Here is a 12,606-nt window from a genome sequence, read left to right as displayed (position 1 = left end):
GAGAGGGCCAAATTCCATCGACTTATAAGTCTTGTGCTTCTCACTCCAAAAGCATGTCGAGAAAGCTTCCTGCCTAAAGGCCTATCTATATCAGAAATCCTTGGGTTCTGACGTCTCCTGTGCTTTCCCGCTCTGAAGGAAGGTCATCTTGGAACTTTGGGTGTTTCTCGTCCTCATTGCTTGGAGAGGCAGGACTAATTCTTAAAGTAACTTCCTGTCTCGGGGCGAGGAACGCCCACACTTCCAGTTTTTCTCCTGCCTTTGTGGAGAGAGGACGACCCAGCCTTAGCTGGGACTTACTTTGAGCAGAGTTAGCTTTATTCCTTCCTTTTTCCTCCAATTGTTCTCCTTCCCTTCCCTCCATTTGTCTCTTGTCCGTGTCTTGTTTTTGCTTGCACCCGCCCGGACCTTTCGGCTACTGCTGAATTGCTCCAGTTCAGGGCAGCACTCGGAGGGAGAGAGAAGCCAAGATGGCCGCCCGTTCAGAAGAAGTTGAGCTTCTTTCCGATAATGATCGGGATGCAGCCCTCAGCAGCCAGGCGAGACCAATTTTCACCGGCAGCCGCCCAGGCGGACTCTGGGCGCGGGACTCAGGGGAAGATCCACAGCCCCCCCCCAAGCCTGATAAAAGTGGCGCGGCAGGCGGGAAGGACAAAGACAAAAAGAGCGGGAAAAGGAAGACTCGCCGCCGCCATCTTAGAGTGCCGCCTCGACCTCTAAGGTCCTTGCCGGTTCCTCTTCTACTAAGTGGGCAGACAAGACATCCAAGGGTAAAGTACCCCCCCCTCGGCTGAGGGTGGGGCCCCAAACAATACCCCTGTTACTGAAGAAATGGTCCATTCCCTAATAAAAAGATACCTTTGAGGATCATTTCCACAGGCTACAAGCCCTGATCCTAGCTGCCCAGAAGGGAGGGAATGATATCAACCTTCATGGGGACTCCCATAGTTCCGAATCTGCCTCCCATTCCTCTACAGCCTCTTCCCCCCTACAGGAAGAACCAGGCTGCAGCCGATCTACCACTCAGTGGCTAACTAAGGCTGCCCTCAAAGCTAAGCCCAATAGGCCCGATCTGCCTATTAGGGACGATGATTCAGTAGCCAGCCGGGGGTCTGTAGCTGGGGATTTGGAAGAAGGCGAATTCATCTCTGATGAAGAACTCGCCACTACTCAGGAACAACAGCCTAGACTGCTTAACCATGAGGACTACCAGTCACTCCTAGCCAAGGCATTATTTGCCCTAGACCTTTTAAGTGAACCGGAGACCTCGGAGGAACCTCAGTCAAAAATAAAACGCAGAGGTTCTAAGGATTATTTCCCCCAAGGAGACTCCCACATTGTTAAGGTCCCATTACCTGTACACTTTGAAAACCTTATAAGAGCTGAATGGGATAAACCTCTCCACAATAAACAGTTTTCTGGCTCTGCCAAGAAACTGTACGACATGGCTCCATATGCAATGGATATGTTAGAGCTCCCCGTAGTGGGTGCTGCGGTAACTGCACTCCAAACCTCAGACTTCTTTACAGAAGATGGGGGTGGGTTCATCAAAGACATGTTAGACAGAAAAATGGATTTTCTTTCTAGGAAGGTCCACGAGGCCTCCGCACTCGCCATACAGGCCAATACCACCACGGCCCTTATGGCTCGGGCTACTAACGCTTGGACCAAAAAGCTAATAAAGCTTCTTCCCACTGCTGACAGGGTAGCTGAGGGTTTATCCAGAGTCCTGCAGGCCTCCTCATTCATGGCGGACGCGTCTCTTGACGCGCTCATATTTGCCTCCAGGGCAATAGCCTCGAACGCAGCCATCCGCCGGGCTCTTTGGCTCAGACCTTGGCAAGTCGATTGCCGATCCAAGGCCATACTTCTAGCCCATCCCTTTAAGGGAGGTAAACTATTCGGGGAAAGACTAGACGAAATGCTAGTCGATACTAAAGAAAAGAACAAGTACATGCTTAAGAACCAACGAAAGGATACTAGGCACACTCAGTATCCCCAAACCTTCCGCTCCTCCCACACCCTTTCTAGGTTCAGGCAAGATCAGAGGCGTCCTTCCTGGTCATCTCAGCGTGGCTCCTTTCGGAGGTTTAATAGGTTCGGACGTCCACCTCCCTCCCAGTCATTCAAAGGGGACAAATTCGACAAGTTCGACAAGTTCCCCAGAGGAAACAAGCAATAAGAGTACCATTGTGGGAGGCAGACTTCAGCGGTTCCTCCCACAGTGGATCAGTTCCCAGGCGGACACATGGGTCCTCCAGTCCATTCAATCAGGCTACCTTATAGAATTTCGTACACTACCCAAAGACAGGTTTATAACCTCCCCAGTTTATAAAAAGCCCGAAAAGCACAAGATTACCTTAAATGCCATTTCACACCTCCTAGACATAGGGGCAATAGAGGAGGTGCCACCTCCGGAGAAGTCCATGGGAATCTACTCTATATTTTTTACCGTCCCTAAGAGAAATGGGGACTGGTGGGCGATTCTAAACCTTAAATACGTAAATCGTTTCGTCCAAAAGAAAAGATTTCGTATGGAAATTCTCAGGTCTATCATTGAGGCTCTTCGCCCTGGCACCCATATGACTTTGATAGACTTAACTGAAGCATACCTACATGTGCCCATTCACCCATCACATAGGAGGTTCCTACGTTTCTCTTACATCGGCCTACACTTGCAGTTTAGGGCATTACCTTTTGGTCTGGCTTCCGCCCCACGTGTTTTTTCCAAGATTTTAGTTACCATCATAGCCTCGCTTCGAAGAGAGGGGATCCAATTGCACCCCTATCTTGATGACTTGCTGATTTGCGCTCCATCCATCACATTAGCCTCTCAACACACAGATCGAGTAATTGAGTCACTTGAACGTCACGGGTTCATCATCAATAAATCCAAAAGTTCCTTGATTCCATCGCAGCGTATCCGCCATCTAGGGGCCATCATAGACTCCAGCCTAAACAGAGTATCTCTTCCCCAGGACAAGGCGATGAAACTGGCCATAACAGCAAGGGCAATAGCCAGGGCACCACATCATCGACTCATGGCCCTCGCAAGATTCCTTGGTTCGATGATTTCTTGCATAGGCTTGAGACCATGGATCCGCTTCCACTCCAGGCCCCTACAGAACGCCCTTCAACCGTTCCAGCTCCTTATCGCCCACAAGATAGACAAGCGAATCAACCTGAATACAGAAACCAGAAGCAGCCTCCTTTGGTGGTCCAACCCCAACAACCTGACATCGGGTCAGTCCTACCTGCACGAAGCACCCATACAGGTCTTCACCGACGCAAGCCTCGCAGGTTGGGGAGCAACTGCACTAAGTACCTTCATCCAGGGCATCTGGTCCCGCTCGGAGGCCAAGATGCACATCAACTTCCTCGAACTAAGGGCCATCCACCTGGCTCTCCTGAAGTTCCAACCCATACTGCAACATCACCACGTTCTTATAAGGATGGACAATGTGGCGTCCAAGGCCCAAATGGAGGGTCCAGATCGAGAGCACTGAACAAGGAGGCCACCACCATCCTTTCATGGGCAGAGAAACATCTCCTATCCTTGAGAGCGGAACACATTCAAGGTATCCACAACCTCGAGGCGGATTGGCTGAGCCGCCAGTCAATCATCGAAGGCGAATGGGCCCTAGACTGCCAGATGTTCCGGTCAGTGACGGACCTCTTTGGAATTCCAGACGTGGACCTGTTCGCCACCGTACAGAACCCTCAAGTTCCCCGTTTCTTCTCCAGATTCTTCCACAGGGAGGCGGAGAAGGTAGACGCTCTCCTGTCCCCATGGCCACAGGGTCTCCTGTACGGCTTCCCACCTCTTCCTATCCTACCCAAGGTAATATGGAAGATTCGTCAAGAGAGTGCGGAGATTATCCTAATAGCCCCAAATTGGCCACGCCGTCCATGGTTCCCGGCACTGATGGAAATGTCCGTCCAACCTCCGTGGCATCTTCCAACAACGCCCAACCTCCTCAGGCAGGGACCCATGTCTCATCCGGACCCAGGTTGGTTTCAACTAACCGCCTGGAGATTGAAAGGGACAGGCTTTTAGCCCTTGGCCTATCCCAAGAAGTCACTTCCACCATACTACAGGCCAGACGCCCTTCTACCAATAGAATATACAATTACACATGGAAGACCTTCGTCAGATGGTGCAATCGCAAGCATGCCGACCCTACCTCACCAACCTTACCACAACTGCTCCAATTTTTACAGGATGGTGTTTGTCAAAATCTGAGAGCCGCCACCCTCCGTAAACAGATCGCAGCTATCGCATCAATTTGTCTTTCCCTGGAGGGAATCCCACTGTCTTCCCACCCTCAGGTCAAGGCCTTCATAAAAGGAGTAGAACAATCCACTCCTCCAGTGACACATCGATTTCCTACTTGGAGGCTTAATACAGTCTTAACGGCTTTGACCAACAAGCCCTTCGAGCCGCTGAGAGAGGTTCCACTAAAATTTCTTAGAATGAAAACTCTATTCTTAACAGCCATCATCTCTGCTCGACGTGTGTCAGAGCTAAAGGCCCTCTCCATCCGCAAGGATCTCTGCGTCTTCCACAAAGACAGAGTGGTCCTCCGAACCGATCCTTCCTTCACTCCGAAGGTGCAGTCCCGTTTTCATCGGAACCAAGACATCAATCTTCCCTCTTTTTGCCCCAACCCTTCCAATTCTAGGGAAGCAACCTGGCATACCTTGGACCTACGAAGGGCCCTACACGTGTATATCTCCAGAACTGCCACTATTAGGAAAACTGAATTTCTCTTAGTTTCCTTGGCTGCACCCAACAGGGGTCTCCCTATGTCCCGCCAGTCAATCAGCTCAACCCTCAGAGACTGTATCAAAGAAGCTTACATAGCAAGCGGCATTACTGTGCCCCCTGGCATCACAGCACATTCTCTACGGAGCACCGCCACTTCAGCAGCCTTATTCAAGCAGGCTTCAACTGAAGAGATTTGCAGAGCTGCCACGTGGTCCAACCCGTCCACGTTCATAAAACATTATCGCATAAACACCTTAGCGTCCGCAGAGGCGGCATTTGGTAGACGCATTCTACAACACGTAGTGGAAGATGAGGACTCAGATTCCCACCCAAAATAAGGGCTCTTGAACATCCCAAAGTTCCAAGATGACCTTCCTTCAGAGTGGGAAAGGTACATTGTTTACTCACCGAGAAGGTCTTGCCCACCCAGAGATGTCTCTCATCTCCCAAGGGTGGCTATCTGTACGTCAGCCAATTACATTAGTTGTATACTACACATTCACTTAGTTGACTCTATAAGGCCGTTACATTAATGGACAATTTGTAGTTCATGTTTCCTTTCATATGTTATGTTTTGCCTGTTCACCTGTTTGACTGTCTCTCGTGAGCTCTCAGTAGAAAACTGGAAGTGTGGGCATTCCTCGCCCCGAGACAGGAAGTTACTTTAAGAATTAGTCCTGCCTCTCCAAGCATTGGGGACGAGAAACACCCAAAGTTCCAAGATGACCTTCTACTTCAGAGCGGAAAGGACCTTCTCGGTGAGTAAACAATGTACCTTCTAGCACTAAGGAGTGGACCTTGTCAATTATTCTGTCCCAGTAGCCTTGACTTCTTTGGCACATATGGGGACCTTGGAGATGAGGGTTTTTACACCACCTGTTAAAAGAAACAGCCTAAAAGGAGAAGATGGGCAACAAACTGGCTAAAAAGGCCAAACTACCTGCCCCCCCCCCATAGTTGGGAACGGATGCCCAGCGCTGATCGCCATTGACATCACCTCGGCACCGAGCCTTGCCGACCCTTAGAAGGGCACCGCATGGACGCAGATCATCTCCTTGACGCCAACCGACTCCTGAGCAATGGGCGACACTTTCACAAAGAGGCTTGGACAAGCCTTCATTTAGGAGAAGCTCTCAATCAGTCGATCCCCTAGGTGGAGTATTACCCCGTGGTGTCAGCGAGCTTCATCGGAAAGTGTTTTGGAATATGTGTACAATGAACCCTTCCGTTGCCCTCGTCGCTGAGATGATCGATTTGAGCGGCATTCTCCTCATTATCAGCGCTGAGACAACCGGTGTTGTGAGCCATCTCAATGTCCATCACCTTTCTAGACTGAGGACACCTACGCCTTCATGGAGAAGCCACTCCTCTCATTCCTCTGATACTGATGTTGTCGAGTTGCAGCCTTCAACTTCGAGGGACACTCAGCAAGAGTACACCTATTCCAGGAATGGCTCAGCTCAAGCTCCTGACTATAGTTGTAGAGGCCATAGTTACCATCCCTGCAGCTGTTGCCATTATGATAGACCTTCCTATAGCCCGAGTCGCCTGCCCAACCTGGAGCCTATGAGTTCTTCAAAGTCAATAGGAGAACCACTTCGATGTCAGCAAGACTTGGTTTGTAGGCTTCATAGCTTTCCTGTACCCCTGGAGCCACTTCATTTGGAGTCAGAGGAAGGTCTCTATCTTGATTTGGAAGAAGAAGAAGAGTTGGTTTTTATATACCGACTTTCTCTACCACTTAAGAAAGAATCAAACCAGCTTACAAGCACTTTCCCTTCCCCTTCCCACAACAGATACCCTGTGAGATAGGTAGGGCTGAGAGAGCTCTAAGACTATCCCAAGGTCACCCAGCAGGCTTCATGTGTAGGAGTGGGGAAACCAACGTGGTTCACCAGATTAGATGCCGCCGCTCTTGTGGAGGAGTGGGGAATCAAACCCGGTTCTCCAGATTAGAGTTTACCGCTCCAAACCACTGCTCTTAACCTCTACACCATGCTGGAAGCAGAATCTGAGACATCTCAACCATCGCCTGATGACGTTGTTGGGGAGTCTAAGCCAATTTCTCCCATGGGAGATGTCAAGTTGTATGTTGAACAATTTCTAAAGTTGGCTAAGGCACTCAATATTGAGAACCGTGCAGAGGACCACTGGCCCAGTTGACCCCATTATGGACATTTTGCATGCTTCGGATACAGGACCCATAGCACTTCCTTTGATTAAAATTGTCATGGAAATTATAAATTCTAACTGGGGTAGACCCACTTCTGGGACCTCCTCTACCAGGATTGTGAGAGGTGCCCTCCCTCTCACAATCTGCCTAAGGTCATAAAATCAACATTGCTGACAGATGGCCATCTAGCCTCTTCTTAAAAACCTCCAGGGAAGGAGAGCTTACCACCTCTCGATGAAGCCTGTTCCACTGAGGAACTGCTCTGACTGTTAGAAAATTCTTCCTAATGTCTAGATGGAAACTCTTTTGATTTAATTTCAACCCGTTGGTTCTGGTCCAACCTTCTGGAGCAACAGAAAATAACTTGACAACTGGACTAAAAAGGTAGGATGTGACTTTCTGCATTGTCATCCTACTGCCAATTCTATAGTGGCTGAAGCTCTGCTGGGAAAGTACAGAGGGTGGGCCCACTCATCCCCACAAAATAGGGAAGGGCACAAGCTTGATGTATTGGGTTGCAAAACCTATACTTCCATTGCCCTGTCTCTCAGAATTTCTAATTTCCTGGTGGTGATAAGCTGTTACCAATATTTTTTATGGGACTGGATGTTCCAGTATATTGGCACTATGGCAGATGACAAGAAAACCTTGGCCTGAGTGGTGCAGAAAGAGGGCATGACTTTAGCTAGGCAGCAGCTTAGTGCGTCATGACATGTGGCGGACTCCTCTAGTAGGGCCATGGCTTCATCCATAGTCCTTAGACATCATGCATGGTTGAGGGCTTCTGCCCTGCCGTATAACACCAAAGCAAAAATTGAGGACTTGCCCTTCGAGGGCAGTACCCTGTTTAGTAATCAAACTGATAAATTTTTGGACCAGCCAAGAAAATCTGAATCTAATGCCAAGTCGTTGGGCATAACTCCTTAGCAGACATTGTCATATAAGCTGAGGTACTTCCGCCACCATGGGCAGCAATACCAACACCCTTATAGCCTACCACGGCAGTTACCAGCAGCAGGCCCAGTTTCACCCTGCTTATGCCTCTTATCAGCCTGACAGGAAATTTCCCCCTATATCTAGGAAGGGTGCACAGTCTCCACCAGGTCACCCTGCTAAGGGGAAGACGACGTGACTAGGCCACATTGTTATTTGAAGACCGGTTGTCTCACTTTTCAGACTTGTGGTTCACAATCACTAGGGATTCCTGGGTTCTAAAAATAATAAAGCTCGGATACTTTCTCAAGTTTGAGATTTTGCCTCTTACCTTCCTCCCTCCTCATCTGTGGTTACAGCACTCCCTTTATTGAAAGCCAAGGTGGACGACCTTGTGGCCAAGGGGGCTATTCGGGAGGTGCCTGAGCACGAGTGGGGCAATGGTTATTACTCTCGTTATTTCTTGGTGGATAAAAAAGGTGGTGGTAAGAGGCCCATCTTGGATCTTAGAGGCCTCAATAAGTTTCTCAGTGTCAAAAAATTTCAAATGTTGTCTTTAATAGAGATTATGCCCTTGTTGGAATGTGACATGTGTTTTGTGGTCCCTGATTTAAAGGACACTAACTTCCATATTGCTATACATGGAGAGTGTAGATGGTACTTGCGGTTTGTATGTGATGGAAGGTGTTATGAGTACAACATCCTCCCTTTTGGGTTAGCCACTGCCCCAGAGTGTTCACCAAATGTCTAGTGACAGTGGTGGCCCACTTGGCCCAGCAGGGCTACACAGTGTTTCCCTATCTAGACAATTGGTTACTAGTAGATGATGCCCAAGACACCCTGCTACCCATATCTCCATCACATTAAGGACGTTGGAGGCCTTGGGTCTTCTTGTCAACTACTCCAAATCTAAACTCCAACCTGTGCAGGATCTGGAGTTCATAGGGGCCAGGCTGGACTCCATCTCTGCCAAAGCCTATCTTCCAGTCTAGTGCATAAGGGCTATCCAGAAATGGGCCCACCTCGTTATTACCAATAGGTTTCATAAACTGTTAGGACTCATGGCATCTACCACAGTTGTGGTCCTTCACTCCAGACTGCATGAGAGGCTCCTGCAAAATTGGTTTCTTTGCCATTTTACTCCATATGTTTTAAGAAGTTGTCGATCCCTAGGGGTGTTATAAGATCCCTTCAGTAGTGGACTGCAGAACCCAACCTTTCTGAGGGAATTCACTTCCAGACTCCCAGGCCCTAGGTGCATCTTTTCTCAGGTGCATCTCTATCGGGTTGGGGGGCACATTGTGATGGCCTTGAGGCACAAGGGGTGTGGTCAGCCCATGAAGCTAGCTTACACACTAGAATTGAGCGCAATCAGACTTGCCCTGGTTTCTTCTACAGCTCAAGTTGCTGGAAGAGTCATGCAAATTGCTATGGACAATATGACAGCAAAGTATTATATCATGAAGCAAGGGGGCACAGGATCCACTGTTCTTTATGTGGAGACTACTTGAATTTGGCAATGGGCCACAAGACACCATACTGTACTTAACTGCCATTCACATTGCAGAGCAAAGCAATGTCATTGCAGATGCTCTAAGCAGACACATGCAAGAGAAACACAAATGGTGCCTCAACCATTAATATCTAGACCCCCTATTTGACATATGGGGGTAGCCTCACATAGATCTCTTTGCTACCCATTGATACACCATCTGCCCACAGTTTTGCCCCAGGGCAGCTTGGGCCTGGGATCTTTACGGGTCGTCTTCTAGCTAGCCTGGGCCGGAGCGTTACTTTAAAGGTTTCCCCCTGTTTCCCCTATTGAACAGGGTCATAGCAAAAATCAGAATGGGCAGGTCCAGCTGCATATTTATTGCCACATATTGGCCCAGGATGACCTGGTTTCTGGTGCTCTCAACTCTGGCCAAGGGGAACTACATAATCTTTCCCCTTGAGAAAACCTTCTACTAGGGGGGATCCATTTTCCACCACAACATCCCGTTATTGCTCCCCACTGTCTTCCTTCCTTTGGAACATCTTAGCCGAGAATCCAGAATTCCAACTCCCTCGTAGAATAAAGACAGATAGACAGCATGATTATCACTATTGGATTAATAATAATTTAGAACCTCTAGAAAAAATTTTGGATAAAAAAGAAGTTAATATTACATTTATAGAATATTTACAAATGAAAACATATTGGAATAATTTAAAAGAAAAAGAATTTACTGAAATTAGAGAAGTCAGAGTTTGAGAAATGAATACTTCAAGATAAAGTTTCAACTTAAAAAATATATGCAATTTTAGTAAAGAAAATCTAAATTAAACATTAGTCTATAGGGACAAATGGAACATTTACTTAGATAAACCATGGAGTGATCAAGAATGGGAATATATTTTTTCAAAGGGATTAGATTTCTCAGTTAGCTTGCAAATCGAGAAAATCTAGTTAAGATGCTCTCATCCTTAAAGGTAAGCCAGCTAGTTGTAGAGAAAAGGGAGTAAACACCACCACTACCATTGTAGCGCCCCCCCCCCCCAGCAAGTTGGCCACTCTCCTTTCCCCTTAGCCGATCTCCTGGGCCATTTTGCTCACTGCCTTGTGTTAGAGTGAAAGGCAGGGAGGAAACTAAAGGGCATGCAGACTTCCCTGTTTTAGGTGCCTACTTGGATCTCTGCTGGTTGGCTGAGAGCAGGCTCCCTGCAGTTAGGGTAGGCTTGGAGAAAACCATCTTGTCTCTACAATAAAGGCTTAATAGTTTTATCTGCAGCAAATCCAGGGGACTTAACTTACTTCCACATGGCATGATACTCTTTATGTGTCTATGTCCACATATTATATCTCTATTAAAAGGACAGGGTGTTTTTTTCCAGGCCGGTTGGCCAGAGTGCTTTTTACTTCCCTCATTGCATTCTGAAGAACAGCAATGTTGAATCAGAGCCGCCCTTTGCAACACTGTTGTAGTGAGGAACCTTAGCATCATGATGGTTGTATATCAAGGTTGTGAAGAAATAGGGATTCTGTGTTCAAAGCTGTGTTCAAAGGGTCAGTGTATGCTGCTGAATGATGGGTGTATGTATCAGTTATGTATCAAACCGACAGCTAGGTAATTAAACAAATAAAAAGAGTTGTATTTTTTAATATTGGTATCTATATCTTTCATATTATTGTGTATGTGTGGTTGGTGTGGAGCATACAATAGTCATGTGGCTCTTTTAGTTGGTGGGAAGTACAAATGTGTTTCTGTGTGAGCCATGGAGTGAGTACCCCTGTCAAAAAGTAATAGCCGTGGAATCATTTCTTAAATGAAGAGACTTTGTATGAAATACCTTTCAGCTGAATATAACACAAACACCAATGGGGCATGTTTTCCTAAACACCATCTCAGTGGGACATGTGAATCTAAATTCCTCAGGCCCTTAGAGCTTCTGTTGGTGTTCACATTTGTTAAATTAAATCTTTTTGTGGGGGAGACAGTTTTAGGGGTATTCTTGCTGAAAAATGTAACTTTCTGATTATAAAAATGTGTTTAGAGTAATTAAGCAGGTAAGAAGCAAAGATTTACTTGTTTTAGTCGTAGCTGCTGTTTCTAACCATTAATTTTTGCTTTTTGCAGAAAAACTATGGAAAAGCTGATGAAGACTGTAGGCATGGTATGCAGGTTTCATTATTACTTACAGTATGTAGCAATATCATCTGTTCTCTGGAGTTCTAAGCATTCAGAAATTATGTCAAATTAATTTATCTAGTGGGATGAAAGTTTCTGACATGGAAGTATTGCAGCCGGCTATTTTTTAAATTGCTATTTTGTAACCAAAGTTAAGTCAAGAGTATTTTCATGATTGTGGAGTTTTAGACTGTCTGGTTGCCAAAAAGGATTTTCTATTTTTGTACTTAACTTTGAGGGTCACACCCTGATTTAGCAAAATGAAGGCAGTTAAATTTATATATTTAGGAACCTTATCCTCCAGGCTGCTTTGGGTAGGGTGGAGTCCTCTATTACTACTTTTAAGCATGGAGATATGTGAGCAAACTGGCTTCAAATAACATGCACACTTAAGTGCATACAATTGACTTAATTTGCATTTCTTGTGGTTCTAAAACAGGGGTGGGGAACTTTTTTCCTGCCAAGGTCCATTCGCATATTTATAACATCATTCGGGGGCCATACCAGGCGTAGATCTCCCGGCGGGGGGGAGGGGAGATGCTAGGGTTGCTAGGTCTCCAGCCACCACCTGGAGGTTGGCAACCCTAGTAGAGGAAGGAAGGGGGGAGGGAAATAAGGGAAGGAAGGCAGGGAGGAAAGGGAAAGAAGAAAGAAAGAGGGGGGAGGGATGGAGAAAAAGGAAGGAAGGAACTGGGAAAGGAAAAAGAATGAAGGAACTGGGGAAGGATGAAAGGAAGAAAGGGGGGAGGTACGGAGAAAGAAAAAGAAGGAAGGGAGGAACGGGAAGGAAGGGGGGAGGGGAACTGGGGAAGAAAGGATGAAAGGAAGGAACGTGCAAACTCACACCCTCCTCTCTTGTACAAAAGCACCCCCCTCCCCCGATCAATGCAGCTTTTGGTTTACCACTCCAGAAATAACTTTTACTGGTGTCTAAAGAGAGTGGGGAAAATTTACATTTGCCAGTGCCTTCTGCTGATGGTTGGATCCAAGGCTATAGTATTATCAGGAGACCTGGTGCACCACTGAAAATCACTCTGAGGGCCATCTTTACATTATATTACCTG

General features: G+C 47.0%; 1 protein-coding gene across 2 annotated transcripts in view; it reads left to right on the top strand.

Moving 5' to 3' along the window:
* HELZ (helicase with zinc finger) overlaps positions 1-12,606 on the top strand; it is a 217,260-nt gene that overhangs the window by 29,888 nt on the left and 174,766 nt on the right. For both annotated transcript variants that reach the window (XM_056851923.1, XM_056851917.1), the window contains exon 3: positions 11,492-11,528. In XM_056851923.1, the coding sequence (XP_056707901.1) occupies positions 11,492-11,528 (37 nt within the window). The remainder of the gene's footprint in view (positions 1-11,491; positions 11,529-12,606) is intronic.

Source organism: Euleptes europaea, chromosome 1 (genome assembly GCF_029931775.1).
Source record: "Euleptes europaea isolate rEulEur1 chromosome 1, rEulEur1.hap1, whole genome shotgun sequence".
In the NCBI taxonomy this organism is placed as follows: Eukaryota; Metazoa; Chordata; class Lepidosauria; order Squamata; family Sphaerodactylidae; genus Euleptes; species Euleptes europaea.
The sequence above is the reverse complement of the archived record's forward strand: the minus strand, read 5'-3'. Positions and strand labels throughout refer to the sequence as shown.